Genomic DNA, 25,892 nt, shown 5'->3' on the forward strand with positions numbered 1-25,892 from the left:
TATTAATTATTAAGAATTTTATTAAATTATATATTTTAATTAAAATATATTTAATAATAATTATGTTTAAATATGATTAAATTATTTATTATTGATATTAATCTTATTAAAATTTAAATAAAATAATTTACCAAAACAAATTTCTGCTAATTATTAAGAATTTTATTAAATTATATATTTTAATTAAAATATATTAAATAATAATTATGTTTAAATATGATTAAATTATTTATTTTTGATAATAAATAATCTTATTAAAATTTAAATAACAATAACAATAATCATTTACCAAAACAAATTTATGCTAAGGGTATTCTGGTCATTTTAGTTTTCTCCATTATGCTATTACACCTCTATTACATTCAACCAAACACAGTTTTACTATTACGCCTCTATTCCATTACATTCAACCAAACAGTTGATTTGCTATTACACCTCTATTCCATTACACCTTTAATCCAATCCAATACACCTCTAATCCAATACAGCGAACCAAACGTGCTCCTAATATTAATCAATGGTAACTTCCAAAATTTTTAATAAAATCAAAAATTAAGGTAAGATTTAGTTGGACCTAATTGTAATAATCTTAAAAATATAAAAATTATAAGAAATAGGTAAGAATTGAACTTGAACCAAAATTATAAAAGAAAAAGCTTAAGCCCTTCTCCTATGTCGATTTTTGGCAGAATATTGTAGAAGAAATGCATAGAAAGCTTTTCAATTTCAATTTGTTTTATTTAATTTCATAAAAATTACAATTTTGCCATTAAAGACTTTATCTTCATCCTTTTAATTTAGGTTTAATTACTTCTTAAGTCCTCCCTAATTTATTTATCAAGCCATTTAATCACTTAAATTCTATTATTAGCAAGTTTTGCACTATTTTCAGTTTAGTCCTTTTTAATTAATTAACTATCGAAACATTAAAATTTTTCAACAAAACTTTAATAGTCACTTAATGATACTTCGTAAATATTTATAAAAATATTTAAGCCTTATTTTATAGAAATGAGATCCCAATACCTCACTTTCAAAAACCACTTGACCTAATAAATCATTATAAAACACAAATTATTAATTCAAAAACCTTTTTAAAAACTATATATGACTCATAAATATTAAATAATAATATTTACGAATTTACTCGCCGAATTTAGTGTTCCCAAACTACTATTTCCGACACCACTGAAAAATTGAATTGTTACAATAATAATTTCTATTTATTTCATTTCATTCCTCATGCACTTGGCTTGTGTACGGTGTTGCAATAATTTTAATAATTGCTATTTATTTTATTTCATTTCCAGGGTACTTGGGTTTGATTCTAATGCTTCTAAAATATTTTTTTATTTTCTAAATTATTATAATAATTACTATTTATTTCATTTCATACCCAGTTGAGTCTGGTGTTGTAATAATATTTTTTATTTTATGGAATAATCATAATAATTGTTATTAATTTTATTTCATTATCCAACATTTGGACTTGAGTTTGGTGCTACAATAATTTATTTTTATTTTCCAAAATAATTATAATAATAGCTATTTATTTCATTTCATTATGAGGCATTTGAGTTTGAGTCTGGTATTGCAATAAATTTTTTTATTTTTTGGAATAATTATAATAATTGATTTATTTCATTCCATTTCATTTTTGGGCATTTAGGCTTGTTTGGTATTGTAATAATATTTTTTATTTTTTGAAATAATTATAATATTTTTTTATTTATTTTATTTCATTTCTAAGGTATTGAGTGTGGGCTGGTGTTGTAATGATTTTTTTTTCAGAATAATTATAATAATTTCTATTTATTTTATTTCATTTCTGGGCCATTTGGGCTTGAGTTTGGTGTTATAATATTTTTTTATATTTTTTTGGAATACTTATAATAGTTGCTATTTATTTCATTTTATTTTCAAAGCATTTAGGTTCGAGTCTGCAATAATATTTTTTTATTTTTCGAAATAATTATAATAATTTTATTTTTTTCATTTCGTTCTTGAGTTTGGTGCTCCAATAAATTTTTTATTTTTCAAAAAAATTATAATAATTGTTATTTATTTTATTTAATTTTCAAGGCACTTAAAAGAAAAGTAATTCGTGCTTCAAGTCTCATTTAATTTTTCTTAATTTCGTTTCTTACACCACAAGTTTTTATATCACCTTTGACATTCACGCATCCAACATAAGAAGTCATGTCTTATAAACCTCAAATGTAGAAATGACAATTGTCCTATGGTCAAAATAAGAAAACAAAGGAAGCTAAAAAAAAATCTGCGTTTATCTGGTTGTCGAGCCTATTGGGCCTCAGAGTTGACACTTCAACTCTTTCCCACCTTGTATGGCATAAATGTAGTGGTAGAGGGCACCCAACAAACACGAAGATTATAAGGCATTGCTAGAACTTGACTTCTTAGAGGAGCTAACGCGATGGTGCCATAATCATAAATTCCTCCATTTGGCAACAATCAAAGAGGCAATGGAATTTAAGTAGTTAAGAAACTATCAACCAAATAAATTAATAAAAAAAATTCGGCTTAAAAAAGTACGACAAAAAACAAACAGGTTAAATATTATCAGAGCGAGACTATCACTTAATTAGATCTCCTTTAAAAAAGACAAAGGTCAATATAAAGACTAATAATATATTGCTAAACTCTGCTCTCGTTTTATTTCTATTTGTAGAATGTTATAGTTTAGATAAAAAAATTGTTGTATGTAACATAATCTAGAAATCTTATAATTGTAAGATTTCGAGTTTTTGCCTTGACTTTTAATTGATGAAATGTGCGCCACTGTTGTTACTATTGCACTTTTTTGGATTATGCATCTTAAATTTGGCATAAGATGTTAATATTAGGGTTCTCACTTGCACAGTTGTGAATTATAGTGCACTCTCACTTGCACAGTTGTGAATTATAGTGCACTTACATAAATGCCATGCTGACATTTAGATGCTGTTGTGAGATTTAAAATCTTCAGCTAATTTATAGCAAATTGAACTGATTCAAGTCGAAATAGAAAAAGTTCGCTTTCAATATTGGGAATTCCAGCTCGCTAAGAAGATTTAAATAAATTTTTTTAAATAGCTCACTAATTATTTTATAATTTTTTAAAATTAAATAAATAAAATATAAAATTACTAATAATTTAATCACATTTAATATAATTTACCCAAATCCCTAAACCTATATTAATTTTGGTAAGTTAGGAGATATACGCAAAAAAAAAAAAAACGCTCATACAGATTCCACCTGCGATGTATGAAGAAACAAAGCTCAAAATCCCCAACATAAACCCTAAACCCATTACTGCCGTCAGATGAATTTTTTCCCCAAGTTGATCTTCTCTCATTTTTCTCGCCATTTTGCTACGCTTTCCAAACTCCCAAACAACTTCACCAAAATCCCTTCCAGATATCGACCCCAAGCCATTCGAGATGCCCAACAAGCTCTCATGGATTACCTCCACTGTACCCGTTACATACCTTTCGTCTACGCCGAGCACATTGCTAAAAACTCCTTCTTTTCCCTCTCTTCTCTCATCTCTGGCATTAAATTCTCCACCACGAGCTTCAATCGAAACGTACTCAGATTCCTCAGGTACCATCCCATTAACGAGTATGAGTTTTTCTTCGAAAGTATAGGCATTGATTATGAGGAAGTTGGTGGCCTATTGCCGTCCAAGAAGTTCTTCTTTTCTGAAGATGAGACGGTTCTGGAGGCTGCTTGTGCGCTTTCTGGATTTGGGTTTCCTTGGAACAAATTGGGTAAGCTTTATAAAGAGGAAGTCTTGATTTTTAAGGCAAGTTCTAAGGAATTAAAAGCTAGGCTTTTTAAGATTAAGGAATGTGGGTTTAGTAATATTCCTGTTATTGGTATTTGTTTGGCTTTTCCTTACGTGTTGCGTGGTGGTGGGGTGAATGAATTGGGTGGTGAAATTGTTCCTTTGTTGAATGATTTGAAAAGGGTCTTTTTGGATTTTGATTTGGGGAGTCATGTTGAAGATAATGTTGATGCTTGGTATGAAATTTGTAGGAAAATTAGGGTTTTTTATGATTTGGGTTGTGAGAAAGGGAAAATAGGTGAGCTGATTGGTAGAAATAAGAACCTTTTTCTTCAGTATCCAGAAGAGGTTCTGGTTAGTAAGATCTTATACTTTTCTCGGTTTTTGGTTCCGAAGGAAGATATCGGTATGTTGATCCTTCGAAATCCCGAGATATTGGATTCCGATTTGGAAACACCAATGATTTCCGTGATGGGAATGTTGAAACATTTTGGATTGAGTGTTAAGAAAAGGGATTCCATTGCTAAAGAGTACCCTTATGTGTTAGGTAGGAATAAAATGACAAATTTGCCTAATGTAATGAGAGCTTTGAATCTACACGAGTGGTTGTTCAATAGGATTAAGAATGGAAATCGTCGGTTGCTTGCTAATTACACCCTTAAAGATGACGAAGACTTGGATAAAGGTTTTCGAGATAGTTTGGAGAAAATTCAGTTTTCAAGAACCCCTGTCCATACAATGGAAAAGTTAATCTTTTTACATAGGGTTGGGTTTGGAGAGAATTCTTTAACCATGAAGGTCTTAGCTCATGTCCATGGAACTGGTAGTGAGTTGCAAGAAAGATTCGATAGTCTTCTTGGTTTGGGGTTTGAGTTCTCGAAACTTTGTAGGATAGTACATATGACACCGAAGGTGTTAAACCAGTGCCCCAAAACGGTGGAGCAGAAGGTGAATTTCCTTCGCCATGAAATGGGTGTTTCTTTGGACTACCTTGATATATTCCCAGCATTTCTTTGTTTCAACTTAGAGAAACGGATTAAGCCAAGGTATAGGTTCCACAAGTGGCTTACAGAGAACGGTTTGTGTACTCGAAACTACTCCATTGCAAGCATAGTTGCAACCGGTGAAAAGAGTTTCATTGCTCGACTTGGTCGAATTCATCCTGATGCTCTGAACAAATGGTTCGAGAATTTTTCCTACAAGGAATCCGATAGTAGTAGCCAAGACTAATGAAATTGTCTAGCTTTCAAATATGATTTTTGGATTGTTGATATCTAATCTTCACGTATATAGTATGTTGTTCCATATACATGTTCGGTGCATATCCGGATATGAGGTACGGGAATATGATCCTTCGAAGATCTTTGAAGTACATGAAAATCTTGAAAAATTGAAGATTATCCTTGTTCGACCTTCGTACTGGAGTCCATTTAGGTATATAGATTTACTCATTACCGATTCTGTCGAAGGCCCTTGTTGCTTGCCTCACACCCCATTGCATATGGATGATATTTTTAAATTGGTTAAAATATGCCACCAGTCACTGTACTGTTCCCATATTCGGAATTTAGTCCTGTATTTTTATTTTCAGGAATTTATTTTAAAATTTAGATTCAATTGTTACTACTGTCAGTTTTTTTATTAAATTTGTTGATGTGGTATTTTTGAAATAAAACAAAAACTTATTTGATAGCTATGTAGCTAAAAAAATAATTGTATAATGAACCTCAAATTAACAAAATACATTTAATAATGTTAACAAGTAGATTTGAATTTTAAAATCTGAACATTAGAGGGATTGAATTATTAGAAATAAAAATATAGGGATTAAATTTTAAATTTATGTTGGGTATAATTTAGTTTATTAAATTATTTTTAAAAAATAAAAGGTGTAAAATTAACAAGAATTAAATAGATATCATTATAAATCATTATATATATTTGTATATTCGAATTCATTGTGTAACAGTTTTAGATTTGCCACTATTTGGATGAAATTAAAATGAATCCAAATAATAAGTATTCAAGCATTCATATTTAAATTGACTCTAAATTTAACGCAAATAATAAATCATATACTGGAATTCACAGATTCTTCAAAATTCATATTACTAACTGAAAACAAAATAAAATAAACGATATCATAATTTCGATTTTTTTTCACTATGTTTGTAATTAGTAATTACAAACCACCTTTAGTTTTAGTTGTTCTATGATAAAATAAAATAAAAAATTTAAGGCAAATTTTTATTATTAATTTTGTATACATTTAATTTTTATATCTTAATTAAATTAGTTTTTATATTTTTTAAATTTTTATTCTTTTCGAAATTTAAAACTTCAATCTTGATTCAAATAAAAATAATTAAATTTATTTGGATAGATTTTACTATTAGTTATGAATGATTTATAAAGTTATAGATATAATTTATTTTGAATGTCCGTCATCAATTACATTAATTATTTTTTTTAAATAATATGTAAAAATAATAAGTTGATATAATATTAGATATGTGACAGGGGTGTAACTAGGGGGTTGGCAAGGGCTCCGGCCTTTCTAAAATGAAATTTTTTTCATTTAGACCCTTTAACATTTTTAAAATTTTAAATTAGTAAAGACAAAATTGTACTTTGACCTCCTCTAAAAACGATAAAAATTTGATTTAGTCCTTTAAAAATTATAAAGATATAAGTTATTAAAATGGTAAAATCGCATTTCTACTATCTTCAAAATTATAATTTAATTTCGGCCCCCTAAAAAAACTTTCTGACTTCACCCCTAATATATTTGTCAGATAAAATTTTTAAAAATAACAAAACTTAACGAATTTAATAAATACTGTTTGATCATAGCTAAAATTACAAAATTTAAAAAGTATAGGGGCTAAATATAAAATGTAAAATGTAAAAAATAAAAATTTATTGTTCAGCTCAATGAGTATGGAACTTGAATTATAAAAATTATTTGATATTTATTAGAAGTTCAATTAATTAATTTTTAATATTTATTATCAAAGTACTAAAATTTTTAATTTATTAAAATGTAATTAGAGAACCAAGTTCAGGGGAGAAATCCCTAAGCCTAGGCAAAACCCAGACAAGAAGAGTCTAAATAATAATCCCCAATTAAGTAAGCATTCGGAGAAAAGCAGCTCAGAAATGGAGACGGCGGAGAACGGCGGCGATAATGGTAAAATCCACATAAACAGCCACTGGTATTGGGCCATAGCAAGTGTATCCCAGCTGGGTTGGGCAGTATCTTCGTATCGGAAAGGTTATACCGGCGACCATCGTTTCATGCCCTTAAAAGCCTTCGCCGTAGCTTCACTGTTCCTTGGCGCCTCTGCCTCTGCATCCGTCGCTTTCCTAAAAGCCTCCGGCATTCACAAAGTAAATCTTTATTCATTCTCCATGTCTTTCAAATTTTCACCCTCAACATCTCATTATTGTACTTAAATTTTCGTTTTTGTGATTTCCATTTTTTGAATAGGTCGAAGATTTGATGGGTGTAGGTGCAAGTATAAGAAGTGGACTTGGAATTCGGCCGAGGACAGGCGACAAATGAGTCCCTTTTTTGCCCTTTCTGTTTTCAAGGTCTTTTCTAGTTTACATCTTTCTTCCATTTATTTTTTTCAGTTTGGAAAATCTATAATCTTTATCATAATAATCGAACAATTAGCTTTTAGACTCTCAATCTCTGTTATTCAGTCTCAATAACTAAGTTGTTAAGAGACTTGAGGATAGCTTGTAATGGAAAGGACATGTCTAATACTCAACCCTAACCTGATAGAAAAAATGTAATCCAGTGCTGAACATAGAATTGCAATGGCAGCCTTAACAGATTGCTTCAAAAATTATTTAGAATCATATGCAATTTAGCTGTCTGTTGAACTGTTTCATATGTACTATTGGAGCACCCAAATCATAGAAAACCTAGCTAGCATCGCCTGGCGCTGTGTAGTCTCCTTCCTCTGGTGGAGGCTCTCCTGTTCCCTCCCGTGGTAGAGTGGAACTCTCTAGAGCGTGGTATAGCTCTTTCTCTCTTTTTGTTTCCCATGCCTTCTGGTCCTTGTGGTGTTGCTGGCTGCCGATTGAGGTCTCATTGTTGCTGGAAGATGGTTTTGGGCTAGCAGATGTCACCCTGTTGAAGAGCTTTATACACTTTCTTGCTTTGGATGTGAAAATCCTTTGGTTTTGGTTCTCAAATGCATTTGGATATCATACTGAATGACTGCACCCTTGGGGATTTGATTTCCTCTCCTCAAAAAATCGATTTGTCTTCTTTTTTGGGTTTTTCTTTGGCGATCTTTAGTGTCTTGTTTGGGTATGGTTTCTCTGTTTAGAGAAGTGTTCGTACCCATTGCTGATGGGGTTTTTCCCTGGGCTGATTTTCTTTTGAGATTGTTTCTTGTCATTTCGAGATGCTTTGCCCGAGTTGCTAGCTAATATGTCAAAATCCATGTTACTTGAATTCAAAGGTAGATCTCAGAATATAAATACATTTATAACATGAATATTGCTCAACTTGTTTCTAAATTGATGCTGGTGCTCATTGTTATTTGTTCTTCATTTTACTTTATGGGGTAAGGTTGCTCGGTTATAATTCCTCACAAGCTTGATAGTACAAATTTAATTGTTTTAATGTTCGTTACCACATTCAATTGCTCTGTTGAGGTTTCTAATTTCCTTTTGGTGATGGAAGAGAGTAATAATCTCTTGGTAGGCTCTTTGTATTATTAGTTCACACAAATGCCAAGGCACACTGTTTTCACAATGTTGGTCAGTTCCAAGACAAAGAATATGCTTCATTGTATTTTTTCACAAACCTTGGCATCCAAGGCCTGGTTCAACATCTTATGCCCTATAAAATCCTGGTTTCGAATCAGGATGGAGGCAACAAAGGGGGAAACTTAAAAATCAAACACCACAAGCAGGCAATCCCTGTGACTAGAACTCATAGTTGTATGGAGGGTGAACACCCTTGGCCAAACTAGAACTCAGAGATTGTATGTAGGGTGAACACCCTTGGCCAAACTAGAACTCACAGATTGTATGTAAGGTGAACCCCTGGCCAATGAGTCAACAACGGTGATTCAACCTACATCATAGTGTTGACACTTATTCTAGGTTTGGATCAAATAATAATAAGTAATCTCGTTTAACAGAGATCTGCTCAAGAATTAAATTACCCATTCGGTTCATACAACTTGGGTCTTGAACAGATTTTACAAATTCGAACCAATCTATCCTGAGATTCCTGACCCAAGTTGGTATTTAATAACAATAAAATGTTTTTGTTACAACTTAATTATAGATGTATATAAATATTAATATGAAAATATAAGCCAGCCTAGGTTGATCCAGGCTAGGCTTGGGTAAAGTAGGTAAAAAAAAAAATCCTTACCATGCTGAGGCTACTGCTTGTTATATTTCCGGTCCAAAGCTTTATTTGTACGATGCAGCACTTGATAAAACACTCAGATAATTCTGACGCTGTTGCTTCCTATATTTGTTCATAACCCTACAAATCCCTTTGTAAATTGTAATGTATTTGGCATTTAAAGTGGAGTCTGCCACCATAGCAAGAACAAATACACAAATAGCTAAAATAAGATATAAAACTGGGTACCAAAATAATAACATTAACAACATGAATGCACTAACGTCTCAATATCTGAATTGCCAACATATCAAAATTTATATAAATATAGAATATTTTGAATACAATTACGGCACAGCAATATATATATATATAAACATGATACGGATACAACAGTAAGTCTCATGATTCAATCATTCTCATTAGTCCCCTACCTAGAGGAACACAAGCAAAATCAGACTCGTTAATTTCCAAAGGAAGGCCTTATAATGGCTACTTCCTCCACAATAAATAAAAGAAATAGAAGACTATTTTCCTTCAACATGTAACTGTCATAAACTACCATTAATATATATATATAAAGAAAAAATGAAAAAGAAAACAAATAATACTAAAATGTTCTACTAAAATCTGTGCAGCCCAAAAACTTTTGAGTACTGCTCCAAAAGGTTTCAGCAGAATACAGAAATTGATCAATTCTGAATAATCTGCAAACAGTAACTTGAAAGATTCCAGTGGTTCCAGGCAGTTAAATGAAGAGGCAAACATCATAAAATACTGTAGAATTAAGTCCAATCAACTTGGAACCAAACAAGCAAATGTTGAGAGGATCTGCACTGACCAAACGGATAGGAAACCTCTAGTTACAGTCTAGATTCTTTTCTAACAACTCTAAAACAACAATACATGGAACCTGTGAGTGTTCATATCTGTGTTGACAGTGCAAGCATGTGAGATGTGCATCGAATCTCATGGATAACCAGTTCTGATGAGAGCTCCTAAATCAGATATAAACAGGTTTAACATCATTGGCACCAAAGCTTGCAGCACAAACCGGACACTTGCGGTGACGATTTTCGGTGACTTTATGCACACAAGGGTTGCAGAAGAGATGGTAGCATTTTGTAATAACAACCTGAAGAACGGAATAATCTATAAGCAAATTTGGAAATAGATGGAGAAAACAGGCCAAATAAAAAACAGTGTCCAAAACAGAATCGAACAAACCATAGCTGTATGCTATGTTACTTGAACTTGGGAGTGTGCGTCAGATAGGGGCATGTGCCCAACACAAGTATGGCCAATTTTTCTAAGTTTTTCCACATACTTGGAGAATCATACCGACACCGTAATATGTTTCAGATACTGCTGTCGGACAAAGGTAATTCAAGGAAAATGAGGAAAGCAACATAGGCTACATGTTATGAAGTATTTCTTCTCTAAGTAACAGGTACAAAACCATTCTTAATGTAGTCAAATGGCACAGAAGCATCCTATCCAATTGTCAGGAAATGAGAACAAGAGCTCAAACTACAACACTGAAGAGCCTAGTTGAAGAACTGCTACCTTGAAATACTAGATCATAATCAAACTTACCTCTTTTGGTCTGTCAAGACAGATACTGCACTTTAGTATTTCTCTGTACTCTCTAAGTTCTTCTTGAAGCCTTTCAATCATCGAGTTCCCTTCTGTCTTCGCTTGAAGATGTACGACCTTTCTTCTCGCTACTTCCAATTCTTCCTCAATTCTTTTCTTTTTAAACCTAATAAATGAATGACATGCAGAAAAACATACATGAATTCACCCTATGCATTAAGAAAACAGGGAAACATAAAAGGACCAATGAATTCTATTACCTTTCTCTCTCTATTTCAATCTGCAACTCCAGTAATGCCGCTCGACTTCTCTCAATCTTGAATTGCGAGTCCTCCAGTGACTCCTTTACTTGATGAGAGGATCTTCTCATATCTGACAATCGCTTTTGTGTATTTTCCAATGAAACTGACTTTTGAAATCTTTCTTCTCCAAGTTTCTGAACCTGGTCTGAGCAAAACCTCAGCTGAAAAAGGAATTGCTCAATACTTGAATGCCTTTAATAGTGTATTTCATATAAAATACCTAGTTCATGATCATACCTGATCCTCGATTCTTGCAGCTTTCATATTATAAAAATCAAGGGATGTGCTGGCTTGCTGAATCTCTTTCTCCATGTTATGCTTCTCCAAGAGTAGAGTGTCCTGAAGCTGTTTGGCCCTCAAACCTTCCAAAACAAGCTGAAAAGGACACCATTAAAGTAAAATCAAGTTCTAGGAGAAAATATACAATAGTGACAAAGGATCATGGAGGCTCTACAAGTAGAAGTTCTCTACATGAAGGTAAATATCAAGAAATAGAATATCGAACCTAGATGCCTGATGTCCTTTACAAGAATAGGTTATAATAAAACCGAAGGCATTAATTGCTCTTCCAGTTTCATGATTAAGTAAATTCATCTGTCTTTAAATTAAAATTACAAGATCAACATCATTTTTTATTTTTGCAAATTTCAGTAATGTTTGGGCCAATAAAACCCTCATCCTTGATATATTTGGAGGAGTTAGGCTATTCAAAAATCTCAGTGCCTGCCAAAAATAAATGAAATCTCAATAAAATTTTACATTAATGAAAATGGGCACTTAGTTATCACAAGTCCAACCAATCATATCAGATGACCAGCCAAAGAGAATACCTATGAATCTTCACACCGACAACTAACACCCAAATGGAGACCAAGAACTGAACCCAGCTTCCCAAGTTCTATCTCATGTTTAACTCAAGGGAAATGATGATTGTTAGCTTCTGTGATTGGTTACCAAGTAAAAATTTCTATTCCATGATCAAACATCTATGAGTATATGAAGAACCGTTCACCTCTAAGTACACGGCTGGCAGTGGTAGCTAGTGACAACTGGATGCTTGAGGGTTTAAAAAAGGCAGAGTTATACAAAATCAATTTAAAACTAGTCAGCATAAAGACATAGTTACAGAAAACTTATCAAGAGACCATCGTTTTATGGCAGTAAGTAGCAAAAAAGGAAAAAAAAAAAAGAAAGAAAGAAAGAAAAGGGTACAATGATGCTAGTGCATAAACTTTCAATGGATCTCTGAATATCATAAACCAAATAATTGATTACCTTGATGTTATAGTCATCTCTTTCAGTAATTTGCTGCAATAGCTGCTGGTTTTGAGTTTGCATATCATCATATGCCTGTCCAATTGACTGAGGAAAACCAAACTAATGGTGTAATGAAAACATCATGAAAGTACCAAAGGCAAAGCCAAGACTAAATGACAAGAAGCTAACCTCTATTTCAGATAAGTAAGCCTCATTTTCTTCAATTTTGGCTTTTAAAGAATCAGTAAGCCTAGATTTATCCCTGAAATAACAGCATAATTAACACTTTTCACTTGCTTCTCGTAAACCCATTGTTTGATAAATGAAGGTAGCGACAACATAAATACCAGCTACACAATTTCCAATACATCTACATTCTGGTAATGAGAATTTCAACAGAATAATGTGTGGTGGAATTCTCTAGGCACATCAAATAAACATTTTACGAATAGCAGCAGGTTTGCAGAGATCTAGGCAAAATCCGCTTCCAGAAAGAAAAGGAATATTAAAATAATAAACCTGAATCAGTGACATCAAAAGGTAATCTAATATAAAGAAAAAGAAACAAGTAAACTGTAACCTCTTAGAAGCCTCCAATTTGTGTCGCAACTCAGCAATTTCAGCTTCTGCAGCAGCCAACTTTTGCTGGGATATTGCTTCAGCTTCATTAGCTGTCTTAACACGCAATTCCAAATTATGCTCATCAAGACAGGATTTCAAACTTTGAACATGCGCCCATGCCTTGAATTCTGAATCTCTTGCTTCCAAAATATCGCTGCAATCGTGGAAAAGGATAAAAAAAAAGTAAGAATCTCCAACCATGCATCAAGTAGAACCCAATTGAGGGTAGCAAGATCAGCACTTCAATACATAACGCAACATAACCAGAGGTAGAATATCATAACCAGTATAACATAAGATAAGCTGACATTCTCTTGCACCTCAGCTCATTAAAATTTCCAGTAAAAAAACGAAGTTACATTACAGAAGAATCTGATGCTTAGTCTAACTTCCAGCAGCACTGGAGGGAGGACTTTAGTGAGAGATATCTTAAAGATTGATCAGGTGTCCAGAATTTTCCATGGATAAAAAAGTAAATTAAGTGTATTGAATCAGATTAGAATTCACTACAGAAGATTATAAAGAACACATCTTGTATATTGAATCTGACCTTGAATCAGTGAACTCACGTCTATACATCTCCAATATCAATTTCAATTCCCCATCACTGTCCTTCAAATCCTGTACCTGCAATAAAAGAAAAGCAAAATAAAATCTAAACATAGATTTTCCTTCTCTGTGAAAAAATAAGCATGGAGAATGATAAGTGCCGATAACCAATCATACCATGGCTTGCAACTTATGCATCTGAGACACTTGGTCAGTAGATCTGACAGATAAATTCTCTATATCTTTGGCCTGTTCATAAATAATTTTTTTAGAAATTGTTACAATTCCATCAGGCAAAAAGAAAAGAGGATCTTTAAGCCCTTAAAGCAAAAACAGGAATAACCAGACAACTTATAAAAAGTACAAACCTTCCTATTGAGAATGCTGGAAAGAGATTGCACGTCAGCCCGGAGAGAATGAATATCCACAGCAGCCTCTTTGTACTTCCCTAACTGGTTCTGCATCGAACTCATTGCCTCGGGAAATGAAGAAAGCAAGCTTTTAAAGTCAGCAATTATTTCCGTTCTTCCTGAAATTTAAATGTATTTTAAGCCAACATTCAGCAAAAGAATAGCTATAAGATGAAAACAACAGATATGTTCCTACCTGGTTCTCTAGATGCCTCTTCCAGCTTAGCTTCAATCCTCTTTCTATCATCAACTTGTCGCTGTATCTCTGCCCCAAGATGAGAAGCTCTAGAATTAGCAACTGCCAATGATCTCTGAAAAACATCAGCTATATCATTCTTTATGCTCAACTCCTTTTCTCTCCAAGCCAGGTTATCTTTCTCAACCTAAAAGGTTTAGGAGGGACATTATAGTTAGCATAGGCATTGGAGGTCCTCTTTAAAATTACAGACAAAAAAGGCATAAATGAAACTACCGACCAGTAACAACCTGTAGTTTCTCAAATAAATCTTGATGGAGGAAAACTTCTGACTTGGATTTTTCTAGTTGATCTCTCACCAAAAGGAACACTTTGGAAGAAGAAATACACTTTACACTCTTCAATGTGTTCTGTCAATTAGAAATCCCCATTCAAATTATACAACTGAATAAGTAGACCTGCCTGTCAGAAATATAGGAAAAAGAAAAATATAATAATATCTTAAAAGAGCAAACCTGCAAATTTGATAACTGCTGTAATATTTGAATTCTTTCTTCATGAAGACCTTTTAGCTCTGTCAGTCGGGAAGAAGCTTGTTCCTGGCAGCCCAAATAGATCATCGCATCAACTTTCAGTTTTAGAAATTTCACAAGATAACTCAAAAGGAGAAAAGGAATTACCAACAGCTCCTTAAGGGCGGACTTCATTTCATGCAGATCTATATGCTTATCTTTGACTTTGTCACCAGAAACATGCTTACTGCCAAGGTTTAAGACAGGAAAAAATGCCCCTTTTGTTGCATCTCTCTCTGCTTTAAGAGTCGCCAATTTGCAGTTACTTTCCTGCAGTTCCGCAACTGCACTCTCCAATTCACCTTCAAAAAAAAAAAACAGAGCAAACAATGGCAGTCAAACTTACAGATTCTATAATGACATTTCATATCTTGATAATTAACTGGCATTTGGGCCACAAGGAAAGGGTTAATACCCAGTGATTAGCTCATCCATAGCAATAGGGGGAGAAAGTAGTTTGTCTAAGGTGAAAGAATTGCGTGGATTACATAAATTTTCAAAAATATATGGCATGCATACTGATTTTTGCTCATGCTACCACATAAATGCAAGATTAATATATCATAAATGAGTTAAGAAGCACATGAAATCTGCTTAGGAGGCAACTGATAGTGTTGTCACCACTTCTTAACAAGACCAATTCTGATCACATATGGAAGTTACCTTTCAGACGTTTAAGCTCAGCTTTATTTTTCGCATCAATATCTCTATGGCTCTGCAATTCCCTTGCCAAAGATCTGTGATTCAAATGAACATCAGCTATTGCGAATCTCAAATTCTTAACTTCTGATTCTAGTTCTGCCAGCTGCCTGCATGAGCCTAGCATAAATAGACATCCATACAGTTAACTGATCAACAACTCCAGGGGGTAAAATGGGAAATATTATGTTGTACACAATGTACACTTTCTACTAATAAGCATGTACCATCATTCTGAAGCTCTTTCCGAACTGCAGCATATAACCCATCCTTCAGGCACCACAGGTCATCAATGGCAACTATTATATTGTGTAAAATGTTCCCAGTCTTTGCAGAAACGGTATGTTCTCTATCTTCTTTAATCTGCTCTGTGCAATTATTGGAAGAGGAACTTTCAGTCGCACCTGTCTCCATAAGTCGGCTAAGAAAAGCATTCTCAGTATAGGATGGAGGCCCGTCTACACAGAAATGCAAAAGCTTTCTTAGCTAGCATACTTGCCAAACAATTAAAACCTAAAGATAGAAAACGGATTAATCATATAAAACTCCTATAAATTAGAATTGCCAAAAATTTAGCTCAACCTTAGAAGTTATAACAAAAATAAAAGCATAGTCCTTGGGATTAAGTTAAAGTTCATTACAAGGGGCTAGAACAACAACAAATAGTTTTTTTTAGCATGGCAGAAGATTCTCACCTTTCACATTTGGAGTATGTCCGACATCCTGTCCACTAGACTTTCTTGTGTGGATGGACCTTGATTCCAAGTCAGTAATCAGCTATTGTAAAAAAATAATGTCAATTTCCCATAAAGCAGTTTACTAGGGGAAAAAGTCTACAAGATGCAAAATATTTTTCTAGTCTTTTCTTAGTCAGCAGAAAAGCATATAATTGTCTAACGGTTTGGACAGGATCTTACTGCTTCCCAAGATTTATTCACCGCTTTCAATGTAGAATCATATGGCTTTTGTTTCTCTTTCAGTTGAAGGAACTTATTCTCAAGGGTAGAATACTCAACTTTCTGTGCCTCTAACTTTTGTACAAGCTTTTGATTCTGAAATTGTAGAACTGCAGCATCAAGCTGCATCATACCAAAAAAAAAGGAGGGGGCATTAGGGGAAGGTTCAAATAATATGAGCTATAATAAGATAACATTTCAACTTGGCAACCTACTCATAGACAGATGAATTATTTCCCCCAAAATTTCACAATATAGCATTCACACAACCAATAAAAACAACTATCAAAGGCAAAATGACATCACAATCCGAAAGCACAAACACATACAATCAGAGGTAGAAGAAAAAGAAAAGGATACTTCATATAATATAAAATTCTTGCCGACAAGAAAAAATGTGCCGTATAATTAACAAAGCTAATTTCCACAGACCAATTAGCCTATCCATAGGTCCATACCCCAATCAAAATCTTCTTCCACAAAAAATACTATCTCATATTCAAGCCTGAGCATATAGGAGGAGTACCCAGCAATTCACGGTGTTAAAAGCATACGACTATACTGAGGAGATTGGCTACAAACAATATAGTTACTAAAGTGAGCTAAAAGAGATCTGCAAAAGGGCGGTTAAGTGGCAATGGCAGCAAATAAACCTGCAAATCCATGATCATTTAAATAATAATAAACCCTCAGAAATCAACCAGAGCTTAAAGTTCCAATCATTAGGTCAAAACCTTATATCAACATGCATCGATTTGATTCCATAAAAGAAGATTCAAGTAGAAACAACATGCTAAAAAAGAAACTCCGATTGATACATAAGAAAAACCAAGTCAGTAATTAAGTAATTTTGATTTTTTTTCGAATTGAAATTTAATAAAGAAAAAAGCAATAAGACAAGCATAAATATTCCACTGCATACTTCAAATTAAAAACTAAAAGTTTTTTTTTTTTTAGGAAACTGAGACCTTACCTTTTTCTCCTCAGAAATTGGCAAGAATGGTTGCTTCTTCGAGGCAACAGCAGTGGGCGAAATAGAGTTAAAGTGACGCCGTTTTCTGTCAGCCTCACCAGTGCTCCCCATTGAGCGCACCCTCGAAACTCACAAACCCCCAATCCAACCTGTGCTTCACATTAAATCCCAATACCCACCCCCCAAATAAAACCAAGATTAAAGTAAAGGTCTTTTTTAACAAAACCCTAGCTAACCAATTCCGTTCGAAAACCCTAATTCCTGAATTTGAAAGCTTTTGATCACCACCGGTTCTATTGAAACTGTAACGAAAAGAACAACAATATTGGGTTTCTAATAATAATAATAAGAGTTGTTTGTTGCACTTTCTTTCGCCCTACTTTTCTCTCTCTGAAAACACAGCGAGAAAATGAAAAATACTAATTTAATAATTACTGAGGGAGGTCGAGGGGCTATTCAATGGAGTTGTCTGAAATTTTGTGAATGTTAGAAGGGTAGTATTGGCAATTTAGTGAAAATGGAGTTTTTTCTTCTTTGATTTTATAAATTCCTTGGTTTTCTTAGCTGTTTTGCCTGCTGGAGAAGAATCTCATAAATTATAAATAGGTTTAATTATGACTCAAGTTCTTATACTCTTTGAATTTATAAATTTAATCTCTTTACTTTTAATTCAAGAAAACCAACCTTTAATCGTGTCTGATCTAAAAATTGGCTTAATGCATTGTTTAGTCCTTAAAGTATACAGGTTTTCTCACCGATGGAATATCTAGCCAGTCATAAAATGCTAAGAATTAATGAATTCGAAAAATACAATTCGAAATTTAAAAAACCTAGAAAGAACTAATTTTTCCTTAAAAACGCTGCTAACTTCTGTCAAATGCCACCATTTCAACCATTGCTTCAGAGGGAAAATCGATCAAGATATCAATTTAGGCTATGGACCAGTTGAGTCAAAATAAAAATTGGTTAAAGCGACAATTGAATCAATTAAATTAATTTATAAGATTTTTATTTTTATTAATTTTTTATTAATTTATTTAATTAAATCATCTAGATTGATGGAACCAATTAGATCAACATGACATTCAAATGCCACCATTTCAACCACCGACTTGTCCGCTTTCACCTTTATTATTTGATTTCCTTTTAAGAACTTTCTAGGAGCAGACATTGGGAACCCAGCATTAACTTCTTTAATTTTTAAATCAAATAAGAAGGTTAAATTCCAGAAATTAAGAATAAAGATATTAAATTGCAAATTGCAAAAAGTATGAAACGTGAGGACTGAATTACACCATTAAAATATCCAAAGCTAAATTTAGTTCATTAGCTCCCTCGAGAAAGTTGGGACTATATTACACATTTTACAATTTTTTTTATAAAAAAACATCGCACGATATATATATTCAAACATGAAATAAGACAAAAAAAAAACTTACATTGGATATATACTCAGATTTAAGTCGAGATCACACAGGAGATCAGCTATATAAAAGAATGTCCTATACTCATTTCATCATTGTAATACCTTTTCCTTTTTTACAAATTAGGCATACCGAGTCTGCCTAACAGTTCAGCTATATACACGTCAAATTATCAGGCTTCAATGGAGCTAGTGCTGAGCAAAAAGAATTTAAAAGAACCTCATCTACTCGGTTAACAGTACATTCATTACACCCAAGTGTGACGACGACTACGTCATTCATCTTTCATTGAGAGTTCACGTCTTTTTTTCTGCCCAACTTCCACAACCAGCGTTAAAAGAGCCTCGCACACTTGTGCCGCATCTGCTTCAGAAGGGTCATCATTCAATGATGAATAAACCATCCAGGCATGATCTAGTTTCCGTTTTGGCCGTACCACAACAGATCCTGGGGCTTCTGCATCACAGCGTGCCACAACCCCATCACTCTTTTCACTGTATCTAACCCGCAGCAACTGGGCACATGCAGCCATCACAGCACCGAGGGGCATGACCACTGGCAACCTTGCTGGTTGGCCATCAGAAAGGGGAGCCGTCAATGGTAGCTCCGCATGAGCAATATGAGACAATGTTGCTAAAACAGCAGGAGTGATGCCGGCTTCGGTATGGAAAGAAACAACAGGAAGTTCCCGAGGTAAATGGTGTTTCTTCAAAAATTCCTTCCTCCGCTTGTAAGTCAAGTCTTCTAAAGCTTGCATGTCCCCCTGTACAGTCAGAATTATTCATGAAATTAGAAAAATAAAATATGAGGAGATGCAAATTATCCATACTACTCAGATACAAGTTTAAGTGTCATATACGAGTATGTGTCCAACCTGAGTATGTTGAATTTTTCCAAGTTTTTCCAAGTAATTGGAGGATCCCTAAAGAATCATAGTCTTATACCCGATTACGTATCCGGATACTACACTTGGCTAGAAAATAGACTTATGAACCCTTCTTCCCTAGGAAAGAGGTGAAAATCACTAAAATACCAAAGCAGGTGCTGAGTTCCTCCCATGGAAACTCAGATATTGCAGCAAACATAATTGCATAATATCATACTGTCAATTATTTGTAGAAACGAAAGAGAAAAGAAAATGCATAAAAGAAAACTCCAAACCTTAATCACTTTACAAATCAGAATCTCCATAAGTTTCCGTATATTAACATAATCACCGAGTTGACCTTCTCTCAAGATATCTGAAGCTATAGGGCTTCCACCATACGGACTCTGTGCTATTGCCAACCCAGCAACTTTATCTTTCAAGTCAGACCAATAGATAGATAAAGCAGCCGCTGCATCTACGCCACCTTTGCTATGTCCAAGAAGCAAAACGCGTTTCTTGGAACCCCAATAAATTTCCTCAATGTAATCCTTTATTTCTTTGGCATTTTTCTCGACTGAAGCCTAGTTAGTAATTGTCAACATTCAGCATAGACCAAAAAGTACAGAACTGTGGAATTGAAGACTAATTAAATATACCTCACTGTGAATTTTGGCAATATGGCAAGTTAGACCCAATTTTGAGAAACTTGTTTTTGTGCTGACAAAGTATAGGGGGCCATGGTTGCTGAAAAGACCTGCCACAAAAAAGGCCAGAACTGAAATTTAGCTAATATAGAAATATAGAATCCTTTTTTTCTTTTTCGCTACAAGAAATATATAATCTGAAGTTACAAAAGGGGGAAATTAACACAACATAGTTCAAAGATATCTCACATCTACTTTTTATGTCATGCCTACCAATGGCATAAAATTTCACCATCCAAAAAAATCAAGTTCAGGGATATATTTTGATACGAACTCAAGTCAGTTTTAACCTTGGTCCATTTTGGCATATTCTTAGTTATAAGTTTCCACAACTGATTTTAGTCAGTTGAAATCCTATGTAGACTCTTAATTACTACATATACAAAGTAAATGCAACTCATGAACTTATATTCTTGATTTCACCTGTGAAAGGTAGACAATATGATTCATAGCTGATACAAAATAGATGATTTTGGAAGGTACCACATGCTTGGTGAGGTAGTCAAACTCAGCTAAGGTAGGGTTAGAAAATGCTGTTTTCAGAAAGGTTTCCTTCTAATTTGTTTTTAAGAAACAATCTTTAATGTCTTAAACTGTCTACAATAAATCTTTAGTCATAAAATGAACTTCCCTTAAAAGAGTACTGTAAGCATCGGTATAAAATTACTCCCCCTCCTTTTAGTTTCTAAAATCTTTCTTTTCCTCTCGCAATGCCAAAAGAAGAAATATTGTTTCTTTCAGGAGGAAAAATTGCTAAGATACCTGGAACCAATAAATAAACCATTGTGTTTGGCAGCTTGTGCAGACCATGCCTGACAAAATGGGAGCCAACTAATCAATAAGTGCATAAACATGCCAAGTAATAATAGACACAAAAGATGCAAAGCCCATTTTACCTAATATTGTCTAAAATTTCTGCAAACTTCTCAGTTCCGTCTTCAACTGGAGGCATCTCAGGATCACGCTTCAACCATCCTATATCATCAGCAGATCCACGAACGGTCCTCTGTGCTCTTTCAATAAGCCTGAGGTTTTTTGTTTTCAAAGATTGGGAAAATTCAGTACTCCATATAATTCTCATAACTAAAATTGCCTCTGCACTAAATAAGAATCAATACAAAATTACGAACAGAAATCGGAAGAAAAGAAAGGGGAAGATTTTTAACCAAAATACTCCATGATTTTAAATGGAATAGAAGTACACTCCATAATCAATATCCTATATCTATTGAGAACATAAGAGGAACTTCACTTGAAAATTGCAACATTTTATCTTTTAGCATCATGTGTAACTACAGCTACTTATAATATTATGGGAAGAAATTTTCAAATAATAATCCATTTTCACAAATTTTCCTACAGAAGACATTCAAAATTAAGCATTCAGGAATCTGTACCCTTGAAACATGGAAATCCCATTTTGCCCATTATTATTTGAATGTACAATCACACCAGTATTTTCAGATGGATCTCCAGCAGTGGCCTTTGCTATTCCAACATGGTTAGCAGAGGTAGCATTTACAAGACTAGAGGATTCAGCCAACGTGGAGGTGCTTTCACTAGAAAAAGGATGATCACCAATCACGGAATCCTCAGTCTGTACAGAAGAAAACGTTTCTAATTCTTGTGCATGTACAACGGAATCCCCTGAATCTCTGGTGGAAGGTTCCACTGCAACATTGCCGAAAATATTTCAATTAATTCATCCGTAGTTCATGGATAAAATCAATGAGAAGAAGAAATAAAGGCCAAAGAAATGAAGAACACCATTAGTTTGATATATAGGCAAGTTTCAAATGAAAATGATATAAGTAACTCTTCAAAGGCTAATGATTAAGACTCGGGAAAGAAAAAGAAATAAGAAAGAACAAAAAATAAATCTTATGTACAACATAAATATTGCATAAGGAAAGGGGAGAGGAGAAATACGAGGTCAAAAGATACAACTTACCAGCATAATCAGAAAAACAACCAGTAAAGTAAGTAGTTGTTTGAGCAAGACACGAAACAGCTTCATTTAGAGCTGGTAATGAGGTAAATAATTGAGGAATAAGCCCATCAAATCCCTTGTCATTTTGTGCCTGACAACAGGGTTGCAGTTACTTGAAGTTTAAGATAAAAACCAGATGCAGTCTTAATGAAATTAACCAAAGAACTATGACACCAATTTTACCCAGAAGAAGAAGGGAAAATAAAATAAAGCTATAACTCCAAGTTATGAAGTTTACAAGCTAAATGTCATTGCAAAAAAGGATCTTATGTCAAACAATACTAGAAGGAAAAAAGATATATAACAGAGAAAGCAGAACTCTAGTATGTTATAAATTTAAACTAGAACCCAGATCAGGCTAAACATTTGGTTGAAGAACCTCTTAAAAATCAATAAAATCTTGAAATCTATACCACATACAGATTCGAATAAAACATCTTCAAACAAACAATAACCTGTACTTTTAAAGCTGAAATACTTACCACCAACCGAGCTGATTCTCCATTTCTGCATCTTTCAGCATCCCTCATTAGGATCAACCTCTAACAACCAATAAAGAGGGAAAATAACAAGTTACCTATTAAAAAAACACCTCAAAGATGAAAAATAGGGAAGTGAAGAAAAAAAAATTGCCTTGATGAAGAGCAATCCAAGCTTGATTAATCTAAGTTTTCGGCAGAGCAATTCCATTAGAATAATTTGCTTCCAAAAGCCTAAGACTAGAGAGTTATATGCTGTTATTCTTTCATTTCTTTTTTTTTTTTTTCTGATTCTTAAACCCTAGATCGTTCTCATAGAAAGATTCGATAGATAACGCAATCAACTTCAACGGAGATTTAGGCAAAAAAAAAATCTAACATCAAACAATTAATAATAAATAAAAATTTTAAGTAAATTCAAGAAACACTTACTTGAAATTTTCTCTTTTCTCCAAATATTAATTATCCGTGAAACGTTTTGCAGATCCTATTCAATAAATTTCAATACGCATGAATGACAGATTCAATCTTTTCGCCAAAGAAAACAAGGACGAAACTGATTGGTATTGGGCCGTGAAGTGTACGGATCCAAGGGGAAACCCCTTTTTCCCTTCAGTTGGGCCTTATAACATCAAAGAAGCAAATGTTTATAGTCCCCAAAAAAACAGCTCAATCAGATAACAACTCAGTTAGAAAAATTACAAAATATTAATTAAAATAAGTTGTATTATTTAAGAATATTTTAATCTTTTTATTTTAATAAAAATCAAATAAAAAATACATTTGATGGGAGTTAAACCACGCTAATTGCAATGATAAAATTTTTTATTTACTACTAAACCAAATCTTCGATTTTATATATTTTATATATTTTTATTTTCATATGCATATGATAGAATTTCTAATGATAATAATAAACCTCTTAAACTTTTTATCACTTTGTCTAAACAAGTCCATATTATTTGGCCTCGCGTTTAGTATTTTTTATTTTTTATTTTTTAAAATTTAAAAATGAACTAACAAATAGAAATAAAATGTTTATTTTTAATAATGAAAATATGAAAATATATTTAATAGTTGTTTTCTCATAATATAATATTGAGAAGTAAAATAAAAAATATATATTTAGAGAATTCGAATCAAGAGATTTGATATTTAAAATTTTGTTAGAAACGACAATGAAAATGACATATATTTCTTGAAATCAATTAGAGGCTAATTTTTCTTTAGTACAACTCACATGTCATTACGAAAAGCAAATACTTGTCAACACATACACATCAACACTATTGTGATTCAAACTTAAACAATTCTTGAGGAAGGCAGATATCCAATTAATGAGTTATAACTTGAGGCTCAATATAACTTCACTCAACATAGCATATATATAATCAATGTTTTTTTATTATTTCTCATATCCATTTTATGGTCCATATTTAGGATTTATGGTTATCCCTCTTAATAATATCATCTCCAAAGTTTAAATAAGTGGCGAAGCTATGAGGTTGGCAATAGAGTTGTCCATGGGTCGAGTTGGGTTCGGATTGGGCCAAGTAAAAAATCTAGGCTTATTTTTTAGGCCCGCCCTAGCAAATAGACTTAAAATTTTGTCCAAACCCGATCCAGATAAAAATACTAAAACCGAGCTTGACCCATCGGTATTAAAATTTTTTATGTTATTATTTTTATATAAAAATAAATTTAAACAAATATAATATATCAAATACACTAAAAACATTAAAATAAATGTTTCTCAACAAATAGAAAAAATAAAAAATATATATTTAAATAATACTAAGATAAGTGCAACTTAACAGGAAAATACCTTTAAAATAATTAATAAAATAATAGTTACACAATATTCAAATAATAACAACAAAACAGTAGCAATATAATGGAGAAATGAAAGTAAAACAATGAAAAAACATTAAAAAGACAAAAACATTTTTTTTTTTGCAAATTCGAGTCGGGTTGAGCTCGAGCCAAAAAAACTTATCCAATGCGACTTCATTTTTTTGTCCAAACTCATTTTTCAGGTCTATGTTGTTGTCTAAGCCTTCCCATTTTTTGGACGGGCCTTTGGGTTGAGCCATTCAAACAAGTCTAGCTGGCAGGGACCTTGGCCCCCTAAAATGAAAAATATCCCATTTAGGCCCCTTTATAATTTATAAAATTTTAAATTAGTAATAATAAATTTGCGTTTTGATTCCCAAAATGATAAAAACTTGATTTAATCCTTTAAATTTTATAAAAATATAGATTATTAAAATAATGAAATTAGTTTTTTATGGTCGTAAAAATATACAATTTAATTCTCAAAAATAATATTGACTTCATATCTGATTCGAATATGTATTCTCTCCTAAAAAATACAACATGCACACTTCACCGAACTCTTTTGTTATATATTTAATCAAATATTGAAGGGTACATGATGGGCGTCGAATCCACCAAAAATAATTCCTACTAAATACTCTAAATAGTAGTAAGAGTAGTAATAGGGTCGAGTCCACAGGGGTTGGTACTCTAATCAACTTTCGAGTTTGGCTTATGAACAAAATGTCGTGTCAAGCGTCGTGGCTAGCGTCATGCCCACGACTCAAAATGTTCCAGCTGAAAAATAAGCAAATAAATAAGTAAAGTGGAGATTTTGAAATTGATTAGAAACTAAATAATTTAAACTGCTAAGATACATAATTAAATAAATCAGAAATTAAATTGGGATTTGCAATCAAATGTGATAAGCCTTAGCCTTAGACTCGATAAATTTCGTGTTGAGAATCGATCCTCGAAAATTAATCTTCTCCTCCAGTTGATAAGCTGGTTATAGCAGTTAAGAACGTCCTAACCACCAATTCTTCCTTTAGCAGTTGGTTCCGGTACGACCTGCAAACCAACATTTACCGATTATCTAACCGAGATAAACGTATTCCCGATTCGTATCAGTTAAGAACGTCCTAACCACCAATTCTTCCTTTAGCAGCTGGTTCCGGTACGACCTGTAAACCAACCTTTACCGATTATCTAACCGAGATAAACGTATTCCCGATTCAAGTTCCCGGCAGCCTTGCGTTCTGAAGAACCCAACTCGAATTAACGGCCTCAACCGCGTGGATCGTTTAAACC

The 25,892-nt window shown here is 33.1% G+C and overlaps 4 protein-coding genes across 8 annotated transcripts; 2 read left to right on the forward strand and 2 right to left on the reverse strand.

Moving 5' to 3' along the window:
- The first annotated feature begins 3,213 nt into the window (after window positions 1-3,213).
- On the forward strand, window positions 3,214-5,407 carry LOC107926115 (transcription termination factor MTEF18, mitochondrial). Its single transcript, XM_016856917.2, has one exon. It carries the CDS (start codon window positions 3,326-3,328, stop codon window positions 5,018-5,020), a length of 1,695 nt encoding a protein of 564 aa, XP_016712406.1. The 5' UTR covers window positions 3,214-3,325; the 3' UTR covers window positions 5,021-5,407.
- Window positions 5,408-6,775: 1,368 nt separating this feature from the next.
- Window positions 6,776-8,300, forward strand: LOC107926258 (uncharacterized). Its single transcript, XM_016857057.2, has 2 exons — window positions 6,776-7,180; window positions 7,281-8,300. The coding sequence occupies exons 1-2, from the start codon at window positions 6,950-6,952 to the stop codon at window positions 7,353-7,355; spliced, it is 306 nt and encodes a 101-aa protein (XP_016712546.1). The 5' UTR covers window positions 6,776-6,949; the 3' UTR covers window positions 7,356-8,300.
- Window positions 8,301-9,775: 1,475 nt separating this feature from the next.
- On the reverse strand, window positions 9,776-17,862 carry LOC107926257 (E3 ubiquitin-protein ligase BRE1-like 1). Of its 4 annotated transcripts, XM_041075655.1 has the most exons (19): window positions 17,302-17,862; window positions 16,290-16,451; window positions 16,068-16,149; window positions 15,600-15,830; window positions 15,337-15,492; window positions 14,782-14,975; window positions 14,617-14,700; window positions 14,392-14,511; window positions 14,102-14,288; window positions 13,864-14,024; window positions 13,673-13,744; window positions 13,497-13,573; window positions 12,906-13,100; window positions 12,515-12,587; window positions 12,344-12,430; window positions 11,306-11,443; window positions 11,027-11,229; window positions 10,767-10,932; window positions 9,776-10,305 (listed from the first exon to the last, which is right to left on the reverse strand). In XM_041075655.1, the coding sequence occupies exons 1-19, from the start codon at window positions 17,410-17,412 to the stop codon at window positions 10,174-10,176; spliced, it is 2,631 nt and encodes an 876-aa protein (XP_040931589.1). In that variant the 5' UTR covers window positions 17,413-17,862; the 3' UTR covers window positions 9,776-10,173. The 4 variants fall into 4 exon arrangements, 3 of the variants coding, with proteins under 3 accessions (XP_040931589.1, XP_040931590.1, XP_040931591.1); XM_041075656.1 differs by lacking the exon at window positions 17,302-17,862 and having other exon boundaries at window positions 16,068-16,126; XR_005900037.1 differs by lacking the exons at window positions 9,776-10,305; window positions 10,767-10,932; window positions 11,027-11,229 and adding exons at window positions 11,899-11,966; window positions 12,081-12,124 and having other exon boundaries at window positions 11,331-11,443; window positions 17,302-17,800.
- Window positions 17,863-18,791: 929 nt separating this feature from the next.
- LOC107926314 (uncharacterized) lies at window positions 18,792-23,361 on the reverse strand. 2 transcript variants are annotated; one of them, XM_041075658.1, is made up of 9 exons: window positions 23,199-23,361; window positions 22,770-22,864; window positions 22,249-22,378; window positions 21,695-21,968; window positions 21,194-21,322; window positions 21,060-21,109; window positions 20,250-20,347; window positions 19,887-20,174; window positions 18,792-19,488 (listed from the first exon to the last, which is right to left on the reverse strand). In XM_041075658.1, exons 2-9 carry the CDS (start codon window positions 22,815-22,817, stop codon window positions 19,000-19,002), a joined length of 1,506 nt encoding a protein of 501 aa, XP_040931592.1. In that variant the 5' UTR covers window positions 22,818-22,864; window positions 23,199-23,361; the 3' UTR covers window positions 18,792-18,999. The 2 variants fall into 2 exon arrangements, with proteins under 2 accessions (XP_040931592.1, XP_016712637.2); XM_016857148.2 differs by having other exon boundaries at window positions 22,770-22,829; window positions 23,199-23,352.
- Between the last annotated feature and the right edge of the window lie 2,531 nt (window positions 23,362-25,892).

This window comes from Gossypium hirsutum, chromosome A08 (genome assembly GCF_007990345.1).
Source record: "Gossypium hirsutum isolate 1008001.06 chromosome A08, Gossypium_hirsutum_v2.1, whole genome shotgun sequence".
NCBI classification, from domain to species: domain Eukaryota; kingdom Viridiplantae; phylum Streptophyta; class Magnoliopsida; order Malvales; family Malvaceae; genus Gossypium; species Gossypium hirsutum.